We start from the raw sequence: 21,028 nt of genomic DNA, 5'->3' as shown, positions 1-21,028 counted from the left end.
ATAAAGTCAAGATCCAAGGGGTTCCAGCTTTCCACGGAGCGTGGGTACGAGCTGGTGTTAGGAAACAGGAAGGCCTTAAGAGGACCAAAGGTTTAAAGCAGAGGTTCTTGAGTTTTCTTCAGCCAGAATGTTCTAAGAGTGAAAGTGGTGGATGGCCCTTCTCAAAGCATGAATGCCGTGGTGTCCCAGAGTCAAGTGCTGCCCTGCCGGCCGCTGCTCTGCGAGCCCCTGGATCGCTCATCGGTGCTATTTTTAGTCACTAAGGCAGAGACGTCTGCGTGATGAATTCCACCAGGTGCCGCACGCAGCACCCCAGGGTGTGATGATAAATATCGCCATGGAAAGACAAAGTAAGGAAGTGCTGAACATTTTCATACTGGATGAGTTTTTCGATTTCTGTGCTTGTTTTTTTTCTTTCTTTGAACAAAGTTAAAATACAAGTTATGAAGTTTTAACCTAATTAGATAGCCTAAGAGGTGAAGATGGCAAAATTGTTTCTAAGAAAGATGGAGATACAAATCAGAACTGCATGTGCATTCTGCCCCTCAAAATACCCCTGAGAATAACCCCCCCACCCCCGCCAAAAAAAGCATAACTGAGGATGTGGAAACGGCCACGTGCTAACAGGAAAGGTAAGCAGTGGATCCCAGGCATCTTAGTGATGAAAAATAAAATACATTATAATAAGACTTCAACTTCCATTTTCTGCCATCTTTGATATTGCTGCATTAAAAAATACCAATATATTTCCCCAACTCCCAGTAAAGGCAAAAGGACAGAGGGCTGGACACTGACTTCAGTTTGTTAGTGTTTTCTGCAGCAGTCAGGAAAATGCAGAAAAGACTTTTTAAAGTAAAGGGACAGAATTAAACCACCTTCCTGATCTTCACAAATCCCAATTTTCTTCAGCAACCTGCCACTCTGTGGCCATGTACTCAGGAAAGGTTGGTTTCAGCTCCAGTCTAGGGAGCAGCTCATGACCACCCTAGCTCTGACTTCCAGAAGGTTCCATTCCCCTCATCAATGCCTGGGTTAGGCCCAGGAGCAGGCCACGGTGTTAGATAATTAGACATCAGAGAAAGTTTGCTGAAGTGCTTTTGGACATATTTCTACACACCTAAAAGAGGCTCCCCAGGTGGGACCGCCTCTTGCTCCTCTCAACCACGGTCACTACCAGTTTAAGGACAATGTGACGCACCAAGGGTGGAAAGAACCGACAGATGGAAAGGACGTGGGTCCTCGACAGCGTCACTGACCAGTTAACCAACCGGAGGGCCTGCTCAGCTCTGAAAGTATGGCATTCAATGCCCGTTCTCCCGCTGGCTGTTTGCTTGCTTCCTTGGGCTGTCTGCTTCGGCCAGATGGACGGAGAATTCTCGGAACCTCCTGGTCTTTCCACCTCCAGTTTTCATGGCCTGGGATTTTCGGCAGCCACTGCGCGCTGCGGGCACACTGTACCTGCCAGTTCCTCTTCTCATCTTCATGATTCTTCTGTGTCACACCTGCCAAGACTCTCCCTTCCTCAGCCTGCCCAGCTCCCCATGAAGGAAAAGGACCAAACACCATCTCCTAATGACACTAATATAACTTGAATGAAATGCTACAGATGCAAAATGTTTTCATGTGAAGGACTCTCCAGTGAGCATGTGAGCTGCATGAGGATGGAAGGGTGTGTTCTAAGTCCATGTCACCATGACTTATAGAGAAGGGACCCTACAGTTACTGAGTGGATGAATGAATGAATGAGAGACAAGAAGAAATGTCCTTCACCCTAGCTCTACCTAACTTTGGAGTATAACTAGGCTAGGTGCTACATATTTAAAAGGTAAGTAATTGCCCTATTTGTATCAGAAACCCAATTTTCCTTGTATCCCTCAACAACTCACTGCTTTGAGGACAGTACTATAATCATAAAAATGACAAGTACGGGTTGTTAGCTCCGGACTGCATCTTCAGCAGGACTCTACATCCATGCGGAGCACCTATGGGTTTGTCTACGCCATGCCACCTCCCCATTCCTCACCCCACCCGCTTGCATACAAATATGCCTCTTCTTCTGAAGACTTGCTCTTCCCTTACTTTTAATCCCCTCCTTCTAAGTGGGGCCGCCAATTATACAACTCAGGTCATGGGGATCTGGGACCGTACCTCGGTCCATAAACAGTCCTCTTGGTGAGTTTTAAAACCAACACTAAAGGAAAATACGTGCCTTGTTCTCCAAAGAACCTCCTGAAGGAAGCAGATAAAAAAGAATCATTTTAGTCAGGATGCAGAGAGTGAAGAAACAAGGGATATCATCCCAGGTCCTGGTTCCAGCTGTCATTGATGCTGGAGCACTCCACACCTCCCCAGCTTAACCTGGGGTTTGTTTATGGAACGTGAGAGTCTCTCTTGCAGAACTGTCCACCTTCCAACTATGGCAACACCCAGGTCCATCCAACAACTACCTGCAGCAAGGGCTCGGCTTACTTTGCAGGTAAGAAACCAGAAGCACAGAACTGAGAAGAAGAACACAGCAAGTCATCCAATGTGTGGCTGAGCTGTGACCCAACGATGGTCACCCAGGTTCCCAGATGCAACCGCTGGCCTTGCCCTCCTCTTCCTACGCTGTTCTTTGGGCCTCCTGAACACCATGTGGGGCTCAGGGACCCTGGCCAATATGCAGTAAGTGCAAGTGTTCTCTTCATTATTAAACAGAGATGCCATTGATCTTAATTAACTCCTCTGGGTATTACGGGCTTCAGTTAAATAACCTGGACAAAGTGCTCTGAGAAAGTAAATAGGCATTGTTTTTATAGCATACCATCACACACTGGCCTCTTGCAGTGTCAATAACTGAAAACCATAAAACAAGCACTTTAAAAAAGTAATCTAAAAAACCCTGCACATGAAGACTTGGTATCAGTTGTTTAATTGAATGTTAAATGTTTGCTTTAGACCCCACAATGTAATTGGTAATTCAGAAGTGAGTTTCCTCAAAAGACCTTAGGTTAAATCAAAAGACAAAGCATTTCCAGAAAACTGAATTGTTCCACTTTTGTATATGAATTTTAGATTTGGGGGTGGGTGAGTCTTTACTTGTTTATTGATCTAACATGGCCATGATCTCGAGTCCATTACTGTCACAAACCTGAGAAGAACCATGAACTTAGAAAAGGAGAAAAGCAGACACAAGCAAACCAAAAGATGATGGATTTGTTTGCAAAACTAATTTTCCCAGAAGAAAAATAGACATCCCCTGCGACATAAGGGTGTGCTCAGACTCGGTTTTTATATTAGTGACTTATTTAATATGGCAGTGGGCACAAGGCAATCCATTAAAAAGCAATTTCCCTCTTACCACAAGGTGTTTCATTATCTGTCATCTAATACTCAATTGGAGTGGAGTAGTCCTTTACTATTTTATGAGCAGAAAACAACTCATGTGGGCACGTTGACTCCGGAAACATAGGAGTCTTCTGATAGCCTTGCAAGATGTCCAGAACGGCTTTTGCAATAGGCGCCGAGCAACTGGTCAACCTGAAAACTTAAACTATCAAAACTTAAACACTGCAAAAATTAGGCTTTAGAACTGGTAACAGGCATTTAAATACATACATATGCACATGCATACACACAAACACACACACATATATATTTATACCTATACATACATATATACACAAGCATATATATGTACATATATACATATAAAGTGACTTACAACTAACAGAAAAAACTATCAGTCCCAACTTGTTCATATACTTTCTGAAGTGAAAATGTCTGGGGCACAGGGTCCATATCTCATTCCCTTTATGCCTTTAGGTCCCTCACAGTCCCTGGCATACTCTAAGTAATCAATAGATTGTTATGGAATGCATGAATAAGTGTGTTTGTCACCTCGGGTGAAGGGGCCCCGCCACAAGTATGTCAGGCCCCGATTGTCCAAGCTCAGCCTCATCACCAAGACCAGGCTTGGCCAGGGGCTGAGCGACTGGTGCAGAATGTTGACAGTCACCCATCCAGTAGAAGGTGGGGTGTGGGACAGCCTCCAGGGCTCTTGCACTTGGGGCACCCCCAGAGATCCCCAGGTCTCTGCCTTCATCCCCACTCAGCCATCTGAGCTCACATGAGCTGGCTTGACTGCCAGGTTCTTGGAAGGCGGGGAGGGCTGCTCTATACCTCAACCCCCCAACTTCTAAACTACAGAGCCTACATCTCCCTGAGCGACACTGTCTGCTAAGAAGCTGCCCCCACCCCCCACCAGGTGGGGCTTCTCTGATCCACATGCACTCTGTTCTCACACTGCCTGGAATTTGACCGTCTTTTCCAAGTCAGTGCCCTTGGGGTGAATATTATCTGTTTCCCAGGTACCTCTTTAACTCCCATGACTGCAATTTCAGCCACTGAAGTTACCTACAATCAGGCCTAAATGAACACAACCACAGCCCTGCTCTGCTCAAGGATGGAGAGACATTTTGAGAAATGTGTCATTAGACAATTTTCTCACTGAGAACATCAGAGTTCACTTACACAAGCTTAGACGGTCTAGCATACTGCACACCTCGACTACACTGTACAGCCTATTGCTCCCAGGCTACAAGCCCCTACAGGATGCTGCTGCACAGCACAATGTGCAGTAAATCAAGCCCCAGAGGAAATGATGCAATCAAGAGACTCAGTAAATAAGATGCATGAGGCTGCGGCCGGCAGCATAACACTACATTTTATAAAGCATAGTAAATACACTGTACGACAGTATAAAAGGTGGGGCAGTAGGAGCACGGCGAAGTTGTATGTTCCCAAGGACACGAAGATGTGGCAGAGAGAGAACCTAGATGCCCTCTGTTCCCAATGTCCTCCTTGTCCTCCACCACATCTCTGTTCTGTGTTACCTGGGAACATTAGAGACACGTGTCTGTTGGACAGGGAAGAGCAGGAAGCTGGAGATAGCAGTCAAAGCAAAACAGAGGGTCTCTGCCGCCGCTGCCAGGGTGAGCACTGCGGGCCCAAGCAGGCCCTTGGGAGGATGGGATGAGGGCAGGGCAAGGAAAGGACCACTTGGGCCGTGACCGGGACCTGAGATGTGTCAGCCACGTGGAGCATGACAGGTCTCTGGTTTCTGAAGATTTTAGATGGTTGGCGGTACTTGTCAGCCAGTGACTTTCTACAGTTTCCCCCATAAAACTGAGATTGACATGAAACGAACACAGTTATCCGACTAAGGAAACCAGTGGAATTGGTTTGAGTCAGGACCTTGATCCTTCCACGGAATACACGGTAAGCCAAACAGTAGACATAAATCTCAACCAGGTGGTGTAATGAGGAGGAGGCGGGAGAACCCACACCCAGGCTCCAGGTTAACTGAGATGTGTCAGCGAGCCGAGACCCAAGGAGATGGCACAGAAACCTCTCAGGGCAGCTTGTGAGGCTACCCACGTAAAACACCGGGATTTGGGCTCCTCAGTAATGAACTTCAGCTTCTTTCCCCGCAAGATTGGAGGAGGGTAACGTCTGCTGTGCCTATCAACAAACAGGCTCAACTTCTTTGTTTTTTCCTCACTAAGTTCTGAATTTTCTCATTTACCTCAGCTGTACTGCAGTCAGTTCTACACTGTAAATAAAACATTACCCCCTTTTCCATAGTTGGATTTCTTCCCATTCATCATTTCAGATCATTATTTTAAGCTCTCAAGCAGGTGACTGAATATTTATGCTTCCACAATAATTCCCAACACCCAACAGTCCTCTGGTACAAACAGTGTTCTCTGGTGCCCACGCAGAAAAGCCCACAGGGAAAGATTTCCTGTGTATGTCGGCTCCACCAATGTTGGAGGGATTGGAAGACAGCCTGTTGCCCAGCTTCCACCCGATTCGCTTTGACAGGTTAAAGCCAAATTATGCCAATGAGTGAAAGGTAAGAACATCATTATGCCCTCTTTTGCTGGGTGTCTTCTCCAAAATTAGTAATAAAAGGAAGAAAAAGCGATAAGCATATCTCCAAGAGCACATTGCGACTGGTCAGCTCCCCATTTTCTTGAACAATTCCTTCTTTCTTAGAAAAAGCATTTTAAACCAGTGTGATACTGGGAGAGATTTCATTAAGGCATTCCATTATTTCTTTTCTTCATGGAGAAAAAATGGTTTCAGAAGAAAGAAAGGAAAATGATCTACTGGTTGGTGAAAAAGCAGGCATTTGGAAAAGAAATTCACAGGCCGTTTTCCTAACCGAGTATTAAATAAATGCAAGGCTGTTTGAATACATACTCACTGTTATAAGACTTGAAGTTCAGTTACAGGGCCTGCCCATTTTCCTACTCTCGTAGATTTTAATAACATCTCTTCCCAGAGCAGATGTGCAGAAATACATACACTGCAAACCTGGGCCACTTGGTGTCGGGGAGCGGCGGTCAGCGCTCTGGGAGCCGGTGGCGCAGGTCGGGCACAGCCCTGGTACTTACGCAGCTCGCCCACTCTCAGGGTCTCGCACAGCATCTTGGTCAGCTCTATGCTGCTGCGGCCAAAGGGGCACTCGTGCTTGTCCTCCCGGCTGCTGTTCTCAAGCACGATCTGTAAGCAGAAAGCAGACGGGTCACATGGGGAACAAGTTCAGGTGGAACATCCAAGACATGGGCTCCGTGGGACAGAGAAACAGGCCCACTCCAGCTCACCCAACCGAGGCTCTCAGGGCCAGACAAAATTCTCCTCTGAGTATATTCTCAGGCTAGAGAACCTAAAACTCTCACATTTTCCCGGTCTCCTACAGCCTTCCTAGACCCCGGAGGAGGAGATTTTGCGTGGTGTGGTCACTTACAGAGACGCCTAAAGAGAGTTTTTCAGAACAGCACAGTAGAGACATTTTTACTTAAGTGATAAAATCACTGTCTTGTCCCCTCAGCCACGTCCTCCCTTTCCTGGGAAGAGCAACTCTTCTTCCAGGACTTTCGCCCAGGCTTCCCCAGGAAGGCGCCTGCCTTGTCCTTACAAGATCTCAGGCTTGGCCTCAGTTGGTGGCACCACACCTGAGGAACATGGGACACAAACTGGACCGATGGAGTCCTTCCTCGGGACTGATCATAGGAAAGGGGGAGGACTGGTCCAACCATGCTGACAGCACATGGCGGGTATGAGTGCAGGAGCTGCCCAAATGTGAGCCCACAGTAAAAACAAGAAGGACAAAATGTGGAGAAAATCAGAGAGGAAAGGAGTGGGAGTCAGGGGGGCCCTGAGTGGCTGGTCCCACTTGTTCCCCAAGCAAAGCTCCTTCCCTGTCCTTCAACCCTGTGGTCTACCCCGTTGATTCTCCTGTTCCTTGTTCTCACTACAACTAAGAAAGCCATTCTACCTATGGGTTAAACAAAAGTAAAATGAAACAACAAAATTCCAGATTCAAGTCACTAAACTTGACATTCACTTGTTCCCAAAAGGAATCCCCTGCTCATCCGCGTCTGACACCACCTCTGCCTTCCTGGTGGACTGTCTGGGACCTGGAGAGCCACGCCCACAGCACCTGCAGTAATGCCGTGCGTCAGCTTGTGTGGTTTCTCCCCGGAGGCTACGAACCCTTCGATGGCAGGAATGGAACTGTGTTTATCCATTCAACCAACAATAATAACTGAGCTAAATAATTATCTACCAGAAAGATGCCCAGGCCCCGTCAAGTGGGGAACAAGACAGACCAGGGTTTGCCCTCATAAAGGAACATTCATTCTAGTCTAGGGAGATGGTAGGAAAAGAGGTGATCAAAGTTCACCCAGGTGCTGTGACCAAGGTGGTAAAGGAGAAGGGGAAGGCCGGAGTAGGGAAGTCTAGACAACAAGGTGAATACTGGGAATCCAAGGATGAGGAAGGTCTTGTAAGTTAGGGTCTGGGAGAGAGAGGATTCCAGGTAGAGGGGTCAAGGAGAGAGCCCCTGAGTTGAATAGAACGTGTTTTGGGCAGGCCAGCACAGGCCCTGGCATACAGTGGGGAGGAGTCTGGGGGTGTGTGGGGCCACAGTTTGGAGGCCGAGGGAGTCCGAGCAAGCCAGGAGCCCGGGAGGTGGGCCAGAGCCACTGCCCCAGGGCTGTGTGAGGACAGGCCATTATAAGACTCTGACAGGCCAGCCCTGAGGTTTAAACAGGTGAGTGGTGTGACCTGATTTGTTTTAAAAAGATGTACGTGCGTGGCAAGTGCTCTGTGGGGAGGCGGACAGAAAGCACTGTTCTTCTGGAAAGCCTGGGCCGTGTCCCCGACAGAAACGAGGGGAGCTCAGGCTGGGCCTGCGCAGCCCCACGGCACATGGTCATAAATAATCACAAAAGGCAGAAAGACTCACAGGAGAGACCGAAGGAACAATGTCCAAAGGGCGGGAAGAAGAAGGAAGGAGAAGGGAAAAAGGGAAGAAGTAAAAGAAGGTGCTATTTTATTGACACACGTTTCTAAATAGCGAAGAAATGTGGGGGAGATTAGCATGGCGTGAACTGTTTAAGTCAGAGAAGCAGGATTTTAATGAATCCATGCTCCCACTGTTTTCTGCATAAACACCATGCCCATAATGCACACACACACACACAGACACAGGCGCAAGTTATTATATGCGTTGACAGGCCCCCGGGAACAAACCAGCCCTTCCCAAAGGGGGACGCTCCTTGCAGCAAGGCATTTACATGTAGCTGTAACAACCACCTCGTTGCATTTTCAGTCTCCTGGCCCACTTGAGGCATCGTGGCTGTTTTTGCAGACTTCATCATGATCGCTTTATCACGTGATTTACCTCTCGTGATTGTCCGAGAGGTCGATGAACCATCCCAAGTTTGCAACATCTACTGCGATGCATGACGACACACTGCACATCACCATGCACGTGCCCTTTACTGTCCTTGGGATTTATGAGAAAAACTCCCCCTTGCAGTCTCTTTAGGAAACACAGGTTTGGGTCCGTTGGTTTTTACTCCCATCACAAGAGAGCAACTCCTGAGTGATCCTTGAAAGTTCTGTTCCCACCCTGACTGGTGTAGCTCAGTGGATTGAGTATGACCCTGTGAACCAAAGGGTTGCTGGTTTGATTCCCAGTCAGGATCATGCCTGGGTTTCGGGCCTGGTCCCCAGCAGTGGCTGTGCAAGAGGCAACCACACATTGAGTTTCTCTCCCTCTCTTTCTTCTTCCCTTGCCCTCTCTCTAAAAATATATAAATAAAACCTTAAAAAATATTCTGTTCCCTCCTCAGGGTCTCTTCAGGACAATCTGCTGAGCACAGAGTCTCATTTGACTGAGACTGAATCACCCTCCTCCTTCTAGAAGAATCCTTTCAGGTTCCAGCCAAGAATTCCAAGTAAGGAAAGCAGGAGGGAGGGATAATGAAATTCCCAGCCACCAGGGAATCCTTATTTCTCTTTTAAAAATCGAGTCTCTGAGACAGCCGTACATACGTATCGAGGGGCACATCTCCTGATGATGGGAAATGGATGGAAAAAACAGAGCAAGAAGACAGAACATAAAAGACAGGAGGCAGGTAGTTTCCAGCCAGTTCCCCAGGAGGACATTCCCCTGCATTTCACATTAACATCCTATTAACATTTCATGAGCTCATCAATATTTAATGAGACTGTGATCTGCATACACTGTAGGTAGAATTACTGCCGCCAATAAATGTTCTGGAAGCATTTCCAAGCCACGGTTTATTAGCAGGCACTAAATTAAGGAGTAATTTAATTCATCAATATGTAAATCAGTCTGGAGAAACCCTACTCTTTATTCTTTAAGTTACCATCTATCGTATCATATTTACCTGCCTCAAGAAAAATAACCCTCCCCCTTGACTTATTTCTTTAGATAAGGCAGATGCAAATCCTTCAAGTCACCTGCATAGGTTTTCAGGCCAACGTTCTTACAGAAATATTTTAGGAAAGACTACGGTGATGAATGTTACTAATTAGATATTAATAATGAGAAATAAGTCTTAAACTGGGTAGTACCTTGTTTTAAAATTTAACACACTGCTCTATCTGTGTTCAATTCCAACATTCTGGCATTAACCATGTTTACCTAAGATATTTTGAAAAGTTCCCTTTAGAAACATCAAGGCCTGTTTTTCATCTTTATTTTTCCCTCACTCTTCAGTGTGAAGAGCAAACACACTGGAACACAAGCCACAACGGAGACAGCACTGAAACTCGCTATTATCACCCATCATAGAATACGGCACACACCTAAAGAAGCTGTAACCATCTGCATGTTTTATAAAATAAAACACTGGGTATTTGTTCAATAGTAAGTATAACACATACAAATCCTTTATAGTTCACAGGGTGTATAGACATATATCTATCAACGGATGTCCAATAAGTCCATAAGACTGGTAAGGCAGGGATTTATGATTCTATTAAAAATGTTGAACCAAGAGGAAGAGCTGGCCTAAGTCAGCCCTATCCTAGAATTCCATTTCTAAAAGTCTTCAATTCCCAAACCTCTCCCTGTCCCATTACAGCGTACAGTTGTCTTCACATGCATGCCACCATAAAACTTAATCAGTTTCATGTCAAAGAGGCTAAAAGAACTTTGATTAATGTCCTCTGTTTCATCGAAGTGAGTCAATAAATCCCAGAACCTCCTGGACAAAGGTATAAGGTTCTGTCTGATCTCATTTATCCCTGAAGATGGGTAACAGTCTCTCAGGGTGAGTGCCCAAAAGCTGATGTGAACTGTCCCCACAAGCTTTATTTCCATAAATACTGAGTTCCCATCGGTGCAGATCACGAACCTATTTGACTTGGACATGACCATCCCGTGCTGAGTACCAGGCCAGCTGCACTCTGCTACTGCCCCTTCTCTGACCCCTAGGGCCACCTGATCTCTCCGCCTCTCCACATTACACTGCTGGCGGCATTCAGAAACTAACACACTTTCCTCCACTTCTGCTGAGCACTCCCCGCCGGGGGCAAGTCCAGCCCTCAGCTCTCCCTGCATGCAGCCCCAGGTAAGCCCCGAGGGCTTCTTCCTCTATCGCCTCTCATCTCTGGAGGCTTCTTTGACATGTTGCTTTGACTCTGAGGATCACATGAGGCAACTTCCCCGTGATCCTTCACACCCCCATGACTATTCTGTAACTACCCTTCTGCACTTTTCAATCCCTTCACCTTTTACGCCCAACCCTCCACACCCTGCCCCCCTCTGGCAACCACTGGTTTGCTCCCTGCATCTATGAGTCTGTTTCAATTTTGTTTGCTTGTTTATTTCATTCTTTAGATTCTACATATAAGTAAAATCATATATATGATTATCTAACCACTATGCTGTACACCTAAAAACAACATAAAATGACATTGAAAGTAAACTGTAATTGAAAAATTTTAAAAAAAGACTAGTTGAGTTCTCTCCAAAGAGAAGGTATTGTCTGTCTTGCCCTGCTTCCATCACAAAGACGCTAGGAGAAGCATCGATGCTGTGAACAGCCAGGGCAAGACCAGGGTGAGGTTGCACAAGGCAGCTCATCGCTTGGTGAGACAGGCCAAAGTTCCTTAAAGCCGTATTCACAGGGCTGTCATGTGTATTAAATCACAATGCAAAAGTCAAGAGCCTAGAACAGAACTCCAAGGCGGCATTTGTTACCCCTTTATTGCCCTTCCTCTTCCTTTTCCTGTGTGGCCGAAGCCAATATTATGTGCAAACTTTCACCAGCCATTGAACCAACAACATGACTGCAGTAACCTGATGACCAGCCTCGGGGGATGGACAACAGGCAGCAGAGGCTCTCCTCGAGTTTCGTGATGAGAAGCAAATGGAGTAATGGTGGTCACCTACTTCCATCAGAAATACCAGACAGATGTCCTGCTTTGCACTCATGTTTGAGCAGGACTCTCCCACAGGAAAATGGGGGTGCTCTCAGCACAGAGAGGGCACAAGGACCCCAAAGAACAAGTCATGGCCTGGTGAACTGAGTGATCAAGTCCCAGTGCTAAACTGAACAGCCACCATTGGACACCCCTATCCTCAGAGTCTTATCAACTCACAAGCTCTGTTAAAACCTGTGTCCTGACCCCACCAGAGAAATGCCAATGTTCTTCCATGTTAAATCAACAAATAAACAGACCGAAAGCCTGATTAATACTAGTGAGCCTCCCACCCCCGAGACAACACAAGAGTAGTTCTGCATTAAACAGAAGCATGGAACAGCCCAGAATGAAGTGTTAGACCTCAAATCACATCCCTAAGACCCAGACCTCTTCTGAGGTCAAAGCGTAAGCCCCGCTTGGGGTCCACTCACAGAGACTTGGGAGCTACACAGGAGCCATTTTTCCTATATCCCCACCAACGCTAATGGCGATGGGTCCCAAAGCACCAGAGAGAAGTGTTAGAAAAATACTGAGCTGCCCTGGCTAATGTAGCTCAGTGGATTGAACGCGGGCCTGTGAAGCAAAGGGTCGCTGGTCCAATTCCCAGTCAGGGCATATGCCCAGGTTGCAGGCCAGGTCCCCAGTAGGGGACACATGAGAGGCAACCACACACTGATATTTCTTTCCCACTCTTTCTCCTTCCCTTCCCTTTTCTCTAAAAATAAATAAATAAAATATTTTTTTAAAAAGAAAGAAAAACACTGAGCTGCCTTGAGGGGGCTGCACAGGAGCTTAATTGCAATCATGAATTTGAGCAAGTTCATAAAATCAAACAATCACGCCCAAGCCCTAATATGATGATTCTAAATGGGCAGAGAACAAAGAACACTTCAATTATAGCAAGTATGCCGAGCAGGAAAACCAACCAGGACAAAACAGAGCCCAAGGCTGCTCGTCCATCTGACCTACAGCCCCCCCCCTTTTACAGCTAGGGGAAGTGACCCCTAAAGTAGAGAAACCTAATGGAATTCACTTTAAAGGTGCAGCCCGGGGAGCAGTAAAAGAAAAATAGCAGACTTCATTCTTAGTGCTTTCACTGAGTGATTCATTGAGGTCACATGTACCACACCCCCTGACAGAAATCCTGGACCCTCCCACCTTACAGCTGGAGAAACAGAGGCCAAGAGATGTTGTATAATCTGCTCTGGGTCAGGTAATGCCAACATCAATAGAGCCAGCACGGGAACCCAGTGGTCACAGTCTTGGTTACTGATTCCGACCGAAACACATGCCTATTCCTACCAAGAATGGAGAGGGTGAAATAGTAATAGAGCTTTGATCGGGAAAGTCCTGACGAGTTGACAGCACCTTGACTCTGGACAGAAACGGTTTCCCGGAGCCACCTCTGAAAGATTTGGTGACTTTACGGACTTTCTTTCACTCTTGTTTTCTCCTATGAAAATGATGGTGGAAGGAGACTAGACCTGGGGTGGTGGGCACACAATGTAATATATGGATTGCATATTATAGAATTATATACTTCAAACTTAGGTTACTAACCAATGTCACTCCAATAAATATAATTTAAAAAACAACTGGGATGGGAACACCTACCTTCTAAGGATTGCAAAGATTAGATGACACAACAAATTGAAGGTCAAGACTTCTCAGCACCTGAGACAGGCCCAGCCCTCAGAGATAAAGACCATGGATCTGCTGTTGTCATAATAATCACATGGCGTCTTGCTCCAGGGTGTTACCGTTTGCTTTACCAAAATACTCTTTTAGTTCTGGGGCACAGCTGGTGACAAAAACACATACCACAGAAAACAAAACTCAACTGCTATAGAGACTATTGACCTTGATCTTTGATAAAGGAAGGACTTGGGTGGTACACTCATTATTCCTGACACAGACGGGTTCTTTCAGAGCCTCTTTAGGAGAGTGGCTCTCAGACTTAAATGGCACCAACATGTGCACCATGTGGGGGGTAAATGCAGACTGCTGGGCTGCCCCCCCAGGGGCTGATTCAGCAGGCCTGGGGTGGGGCCTAAAAAGAAAATGTAGGCAGACTGTGACCTGAAGTCTTCTGAGGCACTGGGGTCACTGAGGGAGGGGGGGAGTGTTAGCTAAGAATTTCAGGGAAAACTTCAGTGCTATTTTTAGCAGCATTATTTTCCAAAAAAGAAAAGCGTTCCATCTGTACACCTCCCCTGAGCCTTAATTGGCCATTTAGAGAGGCAGCTGCCTGTGGTGTGTCCAGGCTGACAAGCAAGCCTCGAGGCCTTTGAACAGGGCCAATGACACCACGCAGCTGAGATGTGATGACCGGGGTGAGAGTGTGACCAGGAAAGGGACACACAGAGCAGAGTGTGTCAAACTTTAAAAGCTGCTTCGAAGGACAAGAGAACAATGCACCCCAGGAAACGGAGGGAAAGAATGCCCAAAGGGTCATGTTGGGGAGAAAACAGAGTAGAAACTGCACACAGGGAAGTGAGATAAATAAAACTCTGGACAAATGAGAAAAATGGTATAAAACCCAGCTAACGAGGTGAAATCCTTCCAGAAAAAAAATCAGGCAACTGCACATAGAGAGGCCTAATAAAAGCCATAAATATAAAATGGCAAGGAATCAACTGGGTAATGGTGTGGTAATTAAAGCCTGGAGGTTCATAATAGACCTCGAACTGAACATTGATCAGCCGGAAAGAAACGCTGCCTGCACTTTGATACAGAGCGACTGGCGAGCAGGATGCGCCAGGGGCTCCCAGCAGCCCCTGTGGCAAAGCTCGCTCCCTCTGAGGATGAAGCTGGTAGCACAGAGGAAGGACAAGGCAAATCACAGCACGGGTGACTTGTGTTTGGGTCTGCACCATGACCCTGATGTCACCGCAACAGAGAAACAGGGCTCCAAGGCCTCCTCGCTTAGGCCAGTACATGTGTTCCTGGGCCTAGCGACGGTACCCATGTACACGCAGGTACACGCAGGCCTCACTCCAGGCATGAAGAGTCACATCCTGTGTATTCAAAGCTGTGGCTCTGTAACTTGAGCTTACACAAGAATCATCTGGAAACATTAAGACACAGACTGCCGAGCCCCGCCTCAGTTATCCTTCAGTTGTTCCAGGTAAATGCACAAATCTGCATTTCAAACCCCTGCTCAGGGACGGTGGGGGCTGCTAGGCTGGAGCCACACCTTAGGAACCGCTGATTTAAAATTATGCGATGTCTACTCTCCCAGCAAACCTAGTTTTAAAGACACAGAAAGCAATGAGAGAAGGTGGAAGAAGAAATTAATCTGATTTTGGTGGTGGGGGGTTTCTGTGACTGATAAAAAGTATCATTAATAAGAGTTAAAATGCATATAGAGAGAATGTAGATTGGCAGTTGCCCGGGGCTGGGGTTTGGGGGTTTGGGGAGCTGATGGGTACTGGGTTTCCTTTTGGAGTGACGGTAACTATAATGTCTTGGAACACAATAGAGGTCATGTTTGCACAGCATGTAGAATGTACTAAATGTTGCTGAGTAGCTCACTCTATAATGGTTAATTTTATGTTCTGTGAATTTGACCTCGAATAAAAATAGAGGGATGCATATGGAGTGATCACCACATGCAAACTCTCCAGCATTCTACGCATTCGGTCCTCAAGAGCCACCAAGGAAGGGCACGGGGCAGATGGGAAAACTGTGCCTCGGAGCTCAAGTCACATGCCCTCCGTTGAGCAGTTAAAATGTGACGGGCCGCTCCCTGAGCACACAGGCAGCCTCGAGACTCCCACCCTGTGCTTTGAACTGTTTCACGGGGCGGAATGGAATGTTTGTTTCCAAGCCAAGGCTCAGGAACGACCAGATAGGAACGCTGGAGGGGAAAGGTCAGAAATGGCCCAGGATGCTCACCCAGCACAACACCCAGTGACAGCCACACTGACTCTGAGAGGGGACTGAAGCCTGAAGGCCTCACAGAGTCCTTCCACAAGTGCCCACGATGCTGAGGGCTCCGCGGCACCCAACGCTCCCCTGCAGCTGGTTGTGAACGCTCCTTCTGTTGCAGGCACATGCTAGGTGTGGCCTTTCGCAGACAGAAAGCACCCACCCCCCCCCCGGCCCCCCTGAGGACCCTGTGAAAATGCAGATTCAGCTCCAGCAGCTGGGTCACCCAGGGAATGCGGCCGCCACCGCTGCAAGGGCCACAGTTTGAAAAGGAAGAAACTGTGCTCCCCCAAAGCTGCCGCTGAAATTCCAGCCCCACTCTCTCCTGTACTCGCTGATTCAGTCATTCTAAGTATTTCTTTACACATTTGTTCTTGCTAAATACCTTGCTAGATGCTAAAAACACATATGTGAACAAAATACCACCTTTGGGGGCTTGCCATCTGTTGGGAAGACACGAAGGGATGTTCTTTGTAAGGTGGGCATTCACTCGCTATGAATCTCTTTTACCCACTTCAGTATTATTTGCCTTTTTTACAAGGACGAATCTTTTTTGTGACGAACATGCATGTGAGACGTGATGGGCAGGCAGGATGAGCTTCCCCCGAAGGATGAGCCTTGAAGGAGGCACTGATTCCAGGCTCTCGCCCAAGGTGTGTGTTTAACGTTGCAAGCCAGAGGTGAGCTACAGAAGGTAATAAAGATGAATTGCAAGATCCCGAATGAAGTCAGAGAAGCCCCTCTGCATCCTGGGCAATAATGGCCATAAATCACCAGATCACAGGGCAGGTCTGACTCCCTCAACGTTGCACCGCTGAATACAAATGCCTCCTGTCTCCTTCAGCGGGACACAGCGATGCCAGGACGTGGCTGATGTCTGACAGTCATGGCCGGAGGAAAATTGGGCTTGACATTTCTCAAGGCTGATTTCTCACAGGGAAATTGTCGCCACTGTCTTAACAGTTATGGCTGTCTTAAAGCTGAGTTACACTCCACATATATTGTCTGAAATGTATTTGGGTACATAACTCGCTTTACTGAACAAACACATTGTAGGGGAGCGAGTGATAAAATAAACTCCTGTAAGTCGGATCATACCTCATTTGTCCACTTACAGATTCATAAGTTCACTTTGGTTTGGGGAAGTGCGGTTGAGGAGAGGCAAAGGTGAAGAACAAGAACTATTTCCTATCACCATCTTCTGGACAATAATGAATCAACATTTTCAGAAACATCTTCTGATTGCATAATTTCTGATACACATATTAAAATAGCTAAAATAGGGCAATTGCTTACTGAAATCTGATTAAGAGATTAAGCCAGATGTTGATTTACTTGAACTTAATGGTGTGTGGAAAGGAAATTTTTCACCTATAAACCTAGCCTTTGAAATGCATTTCTTCTCATTACATCGCATTCTACACAAGCATCCCAAATCTTGGCCACATCTGCTAACAAGGAGCTCTCCCCTGTGGGACACGCCCTCCTGCAGGGGTCTGTCCAGGTGTGGTGCTCTCTTATGGAAATCGCTTCCCCGGACACTCCTCCATCCCTCACCACGCCTTCCCCACCTGTCTGAATCTCCCTCCTCCTTCTGACCCACCCCAGTGTCACCTTCTCCGGTGAACCACACACAATTCCCTCCTCTAGAACTCCACAGCCTTATCTACACCTTTCCTATCAAATCTGTCACTTTTTGCCCCAAACTGTGGCGAAGTACAGGCACCTCACTCTGCCAGGCAGGGCTGAGCCCCTGGGGTAGGATGCACATGTCAGCCACCTGTGAGTCTGCCACCCTGCAGCCGAGTCACACAGCCGTCACTTACTAATGAAACCATGACTGACAAGTGAGTGGACAGTACAGGCTGCAAGCCAGGCCTCTCACTTGGCTGGCGGTGCCTAAGAGTCCAGGGGCGTCTCTGTCCGTCATGGGAGCACCAACTTGCCTGACTTTAGCAACAGAACTTCCACAATTTATTATTTCTGCACACTCACGAGCATCTTAACTGAGTTACTGTCATCTGCTCAGCCTCTGTCAGCCCCACTCCCCATTCTGTTCCCCCGTGGATTTTATCAGAAGCAATGGCTTCTGGGATTTCCCCGGCAACCTCCGACGTCATGCTTTCCTCTGCTCAGGACCCAGAAGTTTCTTGGCAGCTGGAGTACATAGCTGCCCACAGAATCCAAGCTGCGCAGGAAACTCAGGTAGAAGCTGAGCCCCCTGCCCATGCTTGAGGTGCTCCAGCGGGCACAGGGCCATGACGCAGAACAGACGGAGGAGCCAGTTCTCTCTGGGCCAGAGCCACCAGCTCAAAGGTCTGTCCAGGGAATCAGTGCATCACCTGCTTTGTGCACTGTGAGAATAAGCATTTACAGAGCGTTGGGGTGTGTGAAGATGTCCTCAGTTGTAGGTTTATGGAAATCACTCGGCAAGTATTCACTCTCAACTCTTCCTGTAAATACTGTGAGTGAGAACCAGAAGGAGTAAATGAACGAGATGACAGGGAGCCAGCTCCCACCGCACAGGGACTTCCCTTCCACACGCCCACATGGCACAATGGCTCCACTCCTTACCCTCCTGGTACCAGGAATGAGGCCCAAGAATCATGGTGTGGGTGGTGGGGGACAGGGAAGGGGCAACTTGCAGTGGGGCTGAGGGCTGGCCTCCCATGTTGCCAGACTAAAAGGGAAACTCCTGTTTCCTAGGTGATGGTGCCCCTGAACTTCCTTGGTGCATACTGGGGACCATACCTGAGTCCGAGGCCCCTGCTCAGCTGGAAATAAGCCCTGCTGGTGAGCCCCCTGTTCCTTGTCTGAAGACAGGCCTGTCTCTGTTAAATCTGTGATGCTTGCAGAACTAGGAAAAATGGAAGGTAAGAGACTCCAAAGGATTCCTTGAAAGCAAGATGAATGAGGACATTTGTCTTAATTACTCTACCATTGACAAAAGTCTCTGAAAATACGGATGCATAGGGGAGGAGAGCATGGTGGGCAAGCAGCGACTGCTGTGGTTTTCCCAGGAAGCAGCCTTGCCCACCCCAACTGCCGCCTGGAGTGATGGAGCCCCCCCTTCCACCACAGGAGGTACCCGCAGGCCACGCGTGCCCCGGCTCAGCCACCACGGTGAGTAGCTCAAGTGCTTAAACACCAGGGAGATCGATTATCTCACAGGTGTTCTATTCCACAAAGACTCCACCTTTTTCTTCACTTCAGAACCTTTTCTTTAACAACAAAGCTCAATTCCTAATGAGCGTAAGGCTGCCAAGCGCAGAGGCTCAGCTTCCACACTGCATCTGCATTTGCACCGAGGCAGCCGAGGCCTGCCCCCCCTGCCACGTGTGTGTTGCGTCCAGACCCCTCCCATCACCCAGATGTCCTCTTGGCACATTAGGGGGGCCTCACGATAAACATCCTCGCTCAGCGATGTGTATGCTCTTGTACAAGATTATCTCCTTTAAATGCATTCCAGAAACGCAAATGTGAAGCCAAAAGATCTTAATACTTTTGTCACTTAAAATGTATTTATCGGTGGTTGCCAGGCATTTTTCGAGGGGTGAGGGATGAACAGACAGGGCACAGAGAATTTTTAGGGCCATGAAGACACTCGGTATATTATAATGGTGGCTACGTGTCACCACGTATTTGTCCAAACCTGTGGAATATACAACACTGAGAAGGAACCCTAGTGTACACCTGAGATTTGGGGTGATTGCGATGTGTCAGTGTGGGTCCATCGGGTGTAACAAAGGCACCCCTCTGGTGAGGAAGGTTGACAATGGGGGAGGCTGCGCATGTGCAGAGGCAGGAGACTCACAGGAGGTCTCTGTACCTTCCCTCGACTTTGCTGTGACGTTTAAACTCTCCTATAAAGTACAGCCTTAACTTTTTTTAAAAAGATCATTTCGGAGGGCCAACATGGGCCTAGGGTGGGAAAGGACCATCTGTGTCCTTGATATTCTCTTTGGACGGGAGGAGAAAATGGCCTTTGTCCAGATTCCAAGTTAGCTTTCTACAGTCTATTATAACACCAGACAACTTACATCACATCCCTGAGCCTCAGCGTCGGCATCTGCAAAATGGGTCCAATAACAGTGTCTACCCTATAGCATTGTTGTGAGCCTTCAGTGAAGTAAATATGTGTCCCTAACAGCACCTGGCATACCTTCATGATTCAGTACAGTTTGCCTTTCATTTGTTCCTACCCTGTGCTGGGCGGAGCCCCAAGCCACCAGGCTACCAGCAGAACTGACCGCTCTGCAGGAATAACGACCTCCTCATTGGTCTTCTCCGTCCTTTTCTGATACAGAACTCTACTCATGTAGCACACACAGGTTCTCATGGCTTTGGTAACCGAGACCCTGAAGAAGGCTTCATACCAGGTAGCTCCTCAGTCTTAAAGTATGGCCAGTCTGATGGTCCCACCAGCTCAGTAAATGTGCATTTCTTCCAAGTCTGGCTCCCGTTCTGACCCTCTGACACACACCACTTAGGGCCACGAAGGACTTTGGAGCGGATGACGGAAGCGATGCTGCTCAGGAATTCAGCCTATCAAATACTCATTCATCTAACAGTTATTCCAAACGGCCCAACATTAGAGAGTGATAGCCAAGGGCAAAAAGGGCACAGTCCCTGCTGCCAGGACATTCAAAAGTGTCAGGTTTGGGAAAGATAACGATCAAATAATAAAACATATAATTATCTAACTCCAGATTGAGTAAGTGCTATAAAGGAAGTAATAAGGAAACAAAACCAAGGACATAAAGAAGAAAACAGAAAACGAGCCAGAAGGATGAAGGCCTGAAGAATGGATGAAGAGAGTGAGATGGACGCCCGGACAGGGATGGGGAAAGGGGAGGCCGAGCCAGTGGGAACTTCATGTGCGAAGTTCATGCACAGGAGCATCACCGTTCAAGAACCGAAACGTCAGCCAGGCTGGCTTTCCTGGCCAGGGGAACTGCAAGTTTGCAGACAGGTAGGAATGACCTATAGCGAGGTCATGAATTCTAACAGCCACCAAGTGCAAGGACCCTTGTACAGAAGAGCGTTTGATAAACCCGCCAGAGAAAAATTAGTCATTGGGGCTGTTATATTTGTTACTAAGTGTTTCAGCCACCTTATAAAAAAAACTATTGTCTATTATTTATGATTTATACTAAATTTTAAAATCTCGGATTTTACCAATACAGGGGGAAAGCTGATAAAATTAAGGTCAAGGTAAAAATAAAATCACCTGACAATGTCAAACACGCCTGGGTACACCAGGTGGCTTGCGCAGCTCCGAAGGGGAAAGCTATTTTTACCAAAC

The 21,028-nt window shown here is 47.3% G+C and overlaps 1 protein-coding gene across 2 annotated transcripts in view; it reads right to left on the bottom strand.

The window, feature by feature from the left end:
* The window catches only part of ELMO1 (engulfment and cell motility 1), a 476,071-nt gene that overhangs the window by 199,444 nt on the left and 255,599 nt on the right, over nucleotides 1-21,028 (bottom strand). For both annotated transcript variants that reach the window (XM_037041133.1, XM_037041135.1), the window contains exon 15: nucleotides 6,441-6,549. In XM_037041133.1, the coding sequence (XP_036897028.1) occupies nucleotides 6,441-6,549 (109 nt within the window). The remainder of the gene's footprint in view (nucleotides 1-6,440; nucleotides 6,550-21,028) is intronic.

Source organism: Sturnira hondurensis, unplaced genomic scaffold (assembly GCF_014824575.4).
Source record: "Sturnira hondurensis isolate 20B ecotype Veracruz unplaced genomic scaffold, ASM1482457v3 Scaffold0002840, whole genome shotgun sequence".
NCBI lineage: Eukaryota > Metazoa > Chordata > Mammalia > Chiroptera > Phyllostomidae > Sturnira > Sturnira hondurensis.
This window is presented reverse-complemented; position numbering and strand designations above follow the sequence as displayed.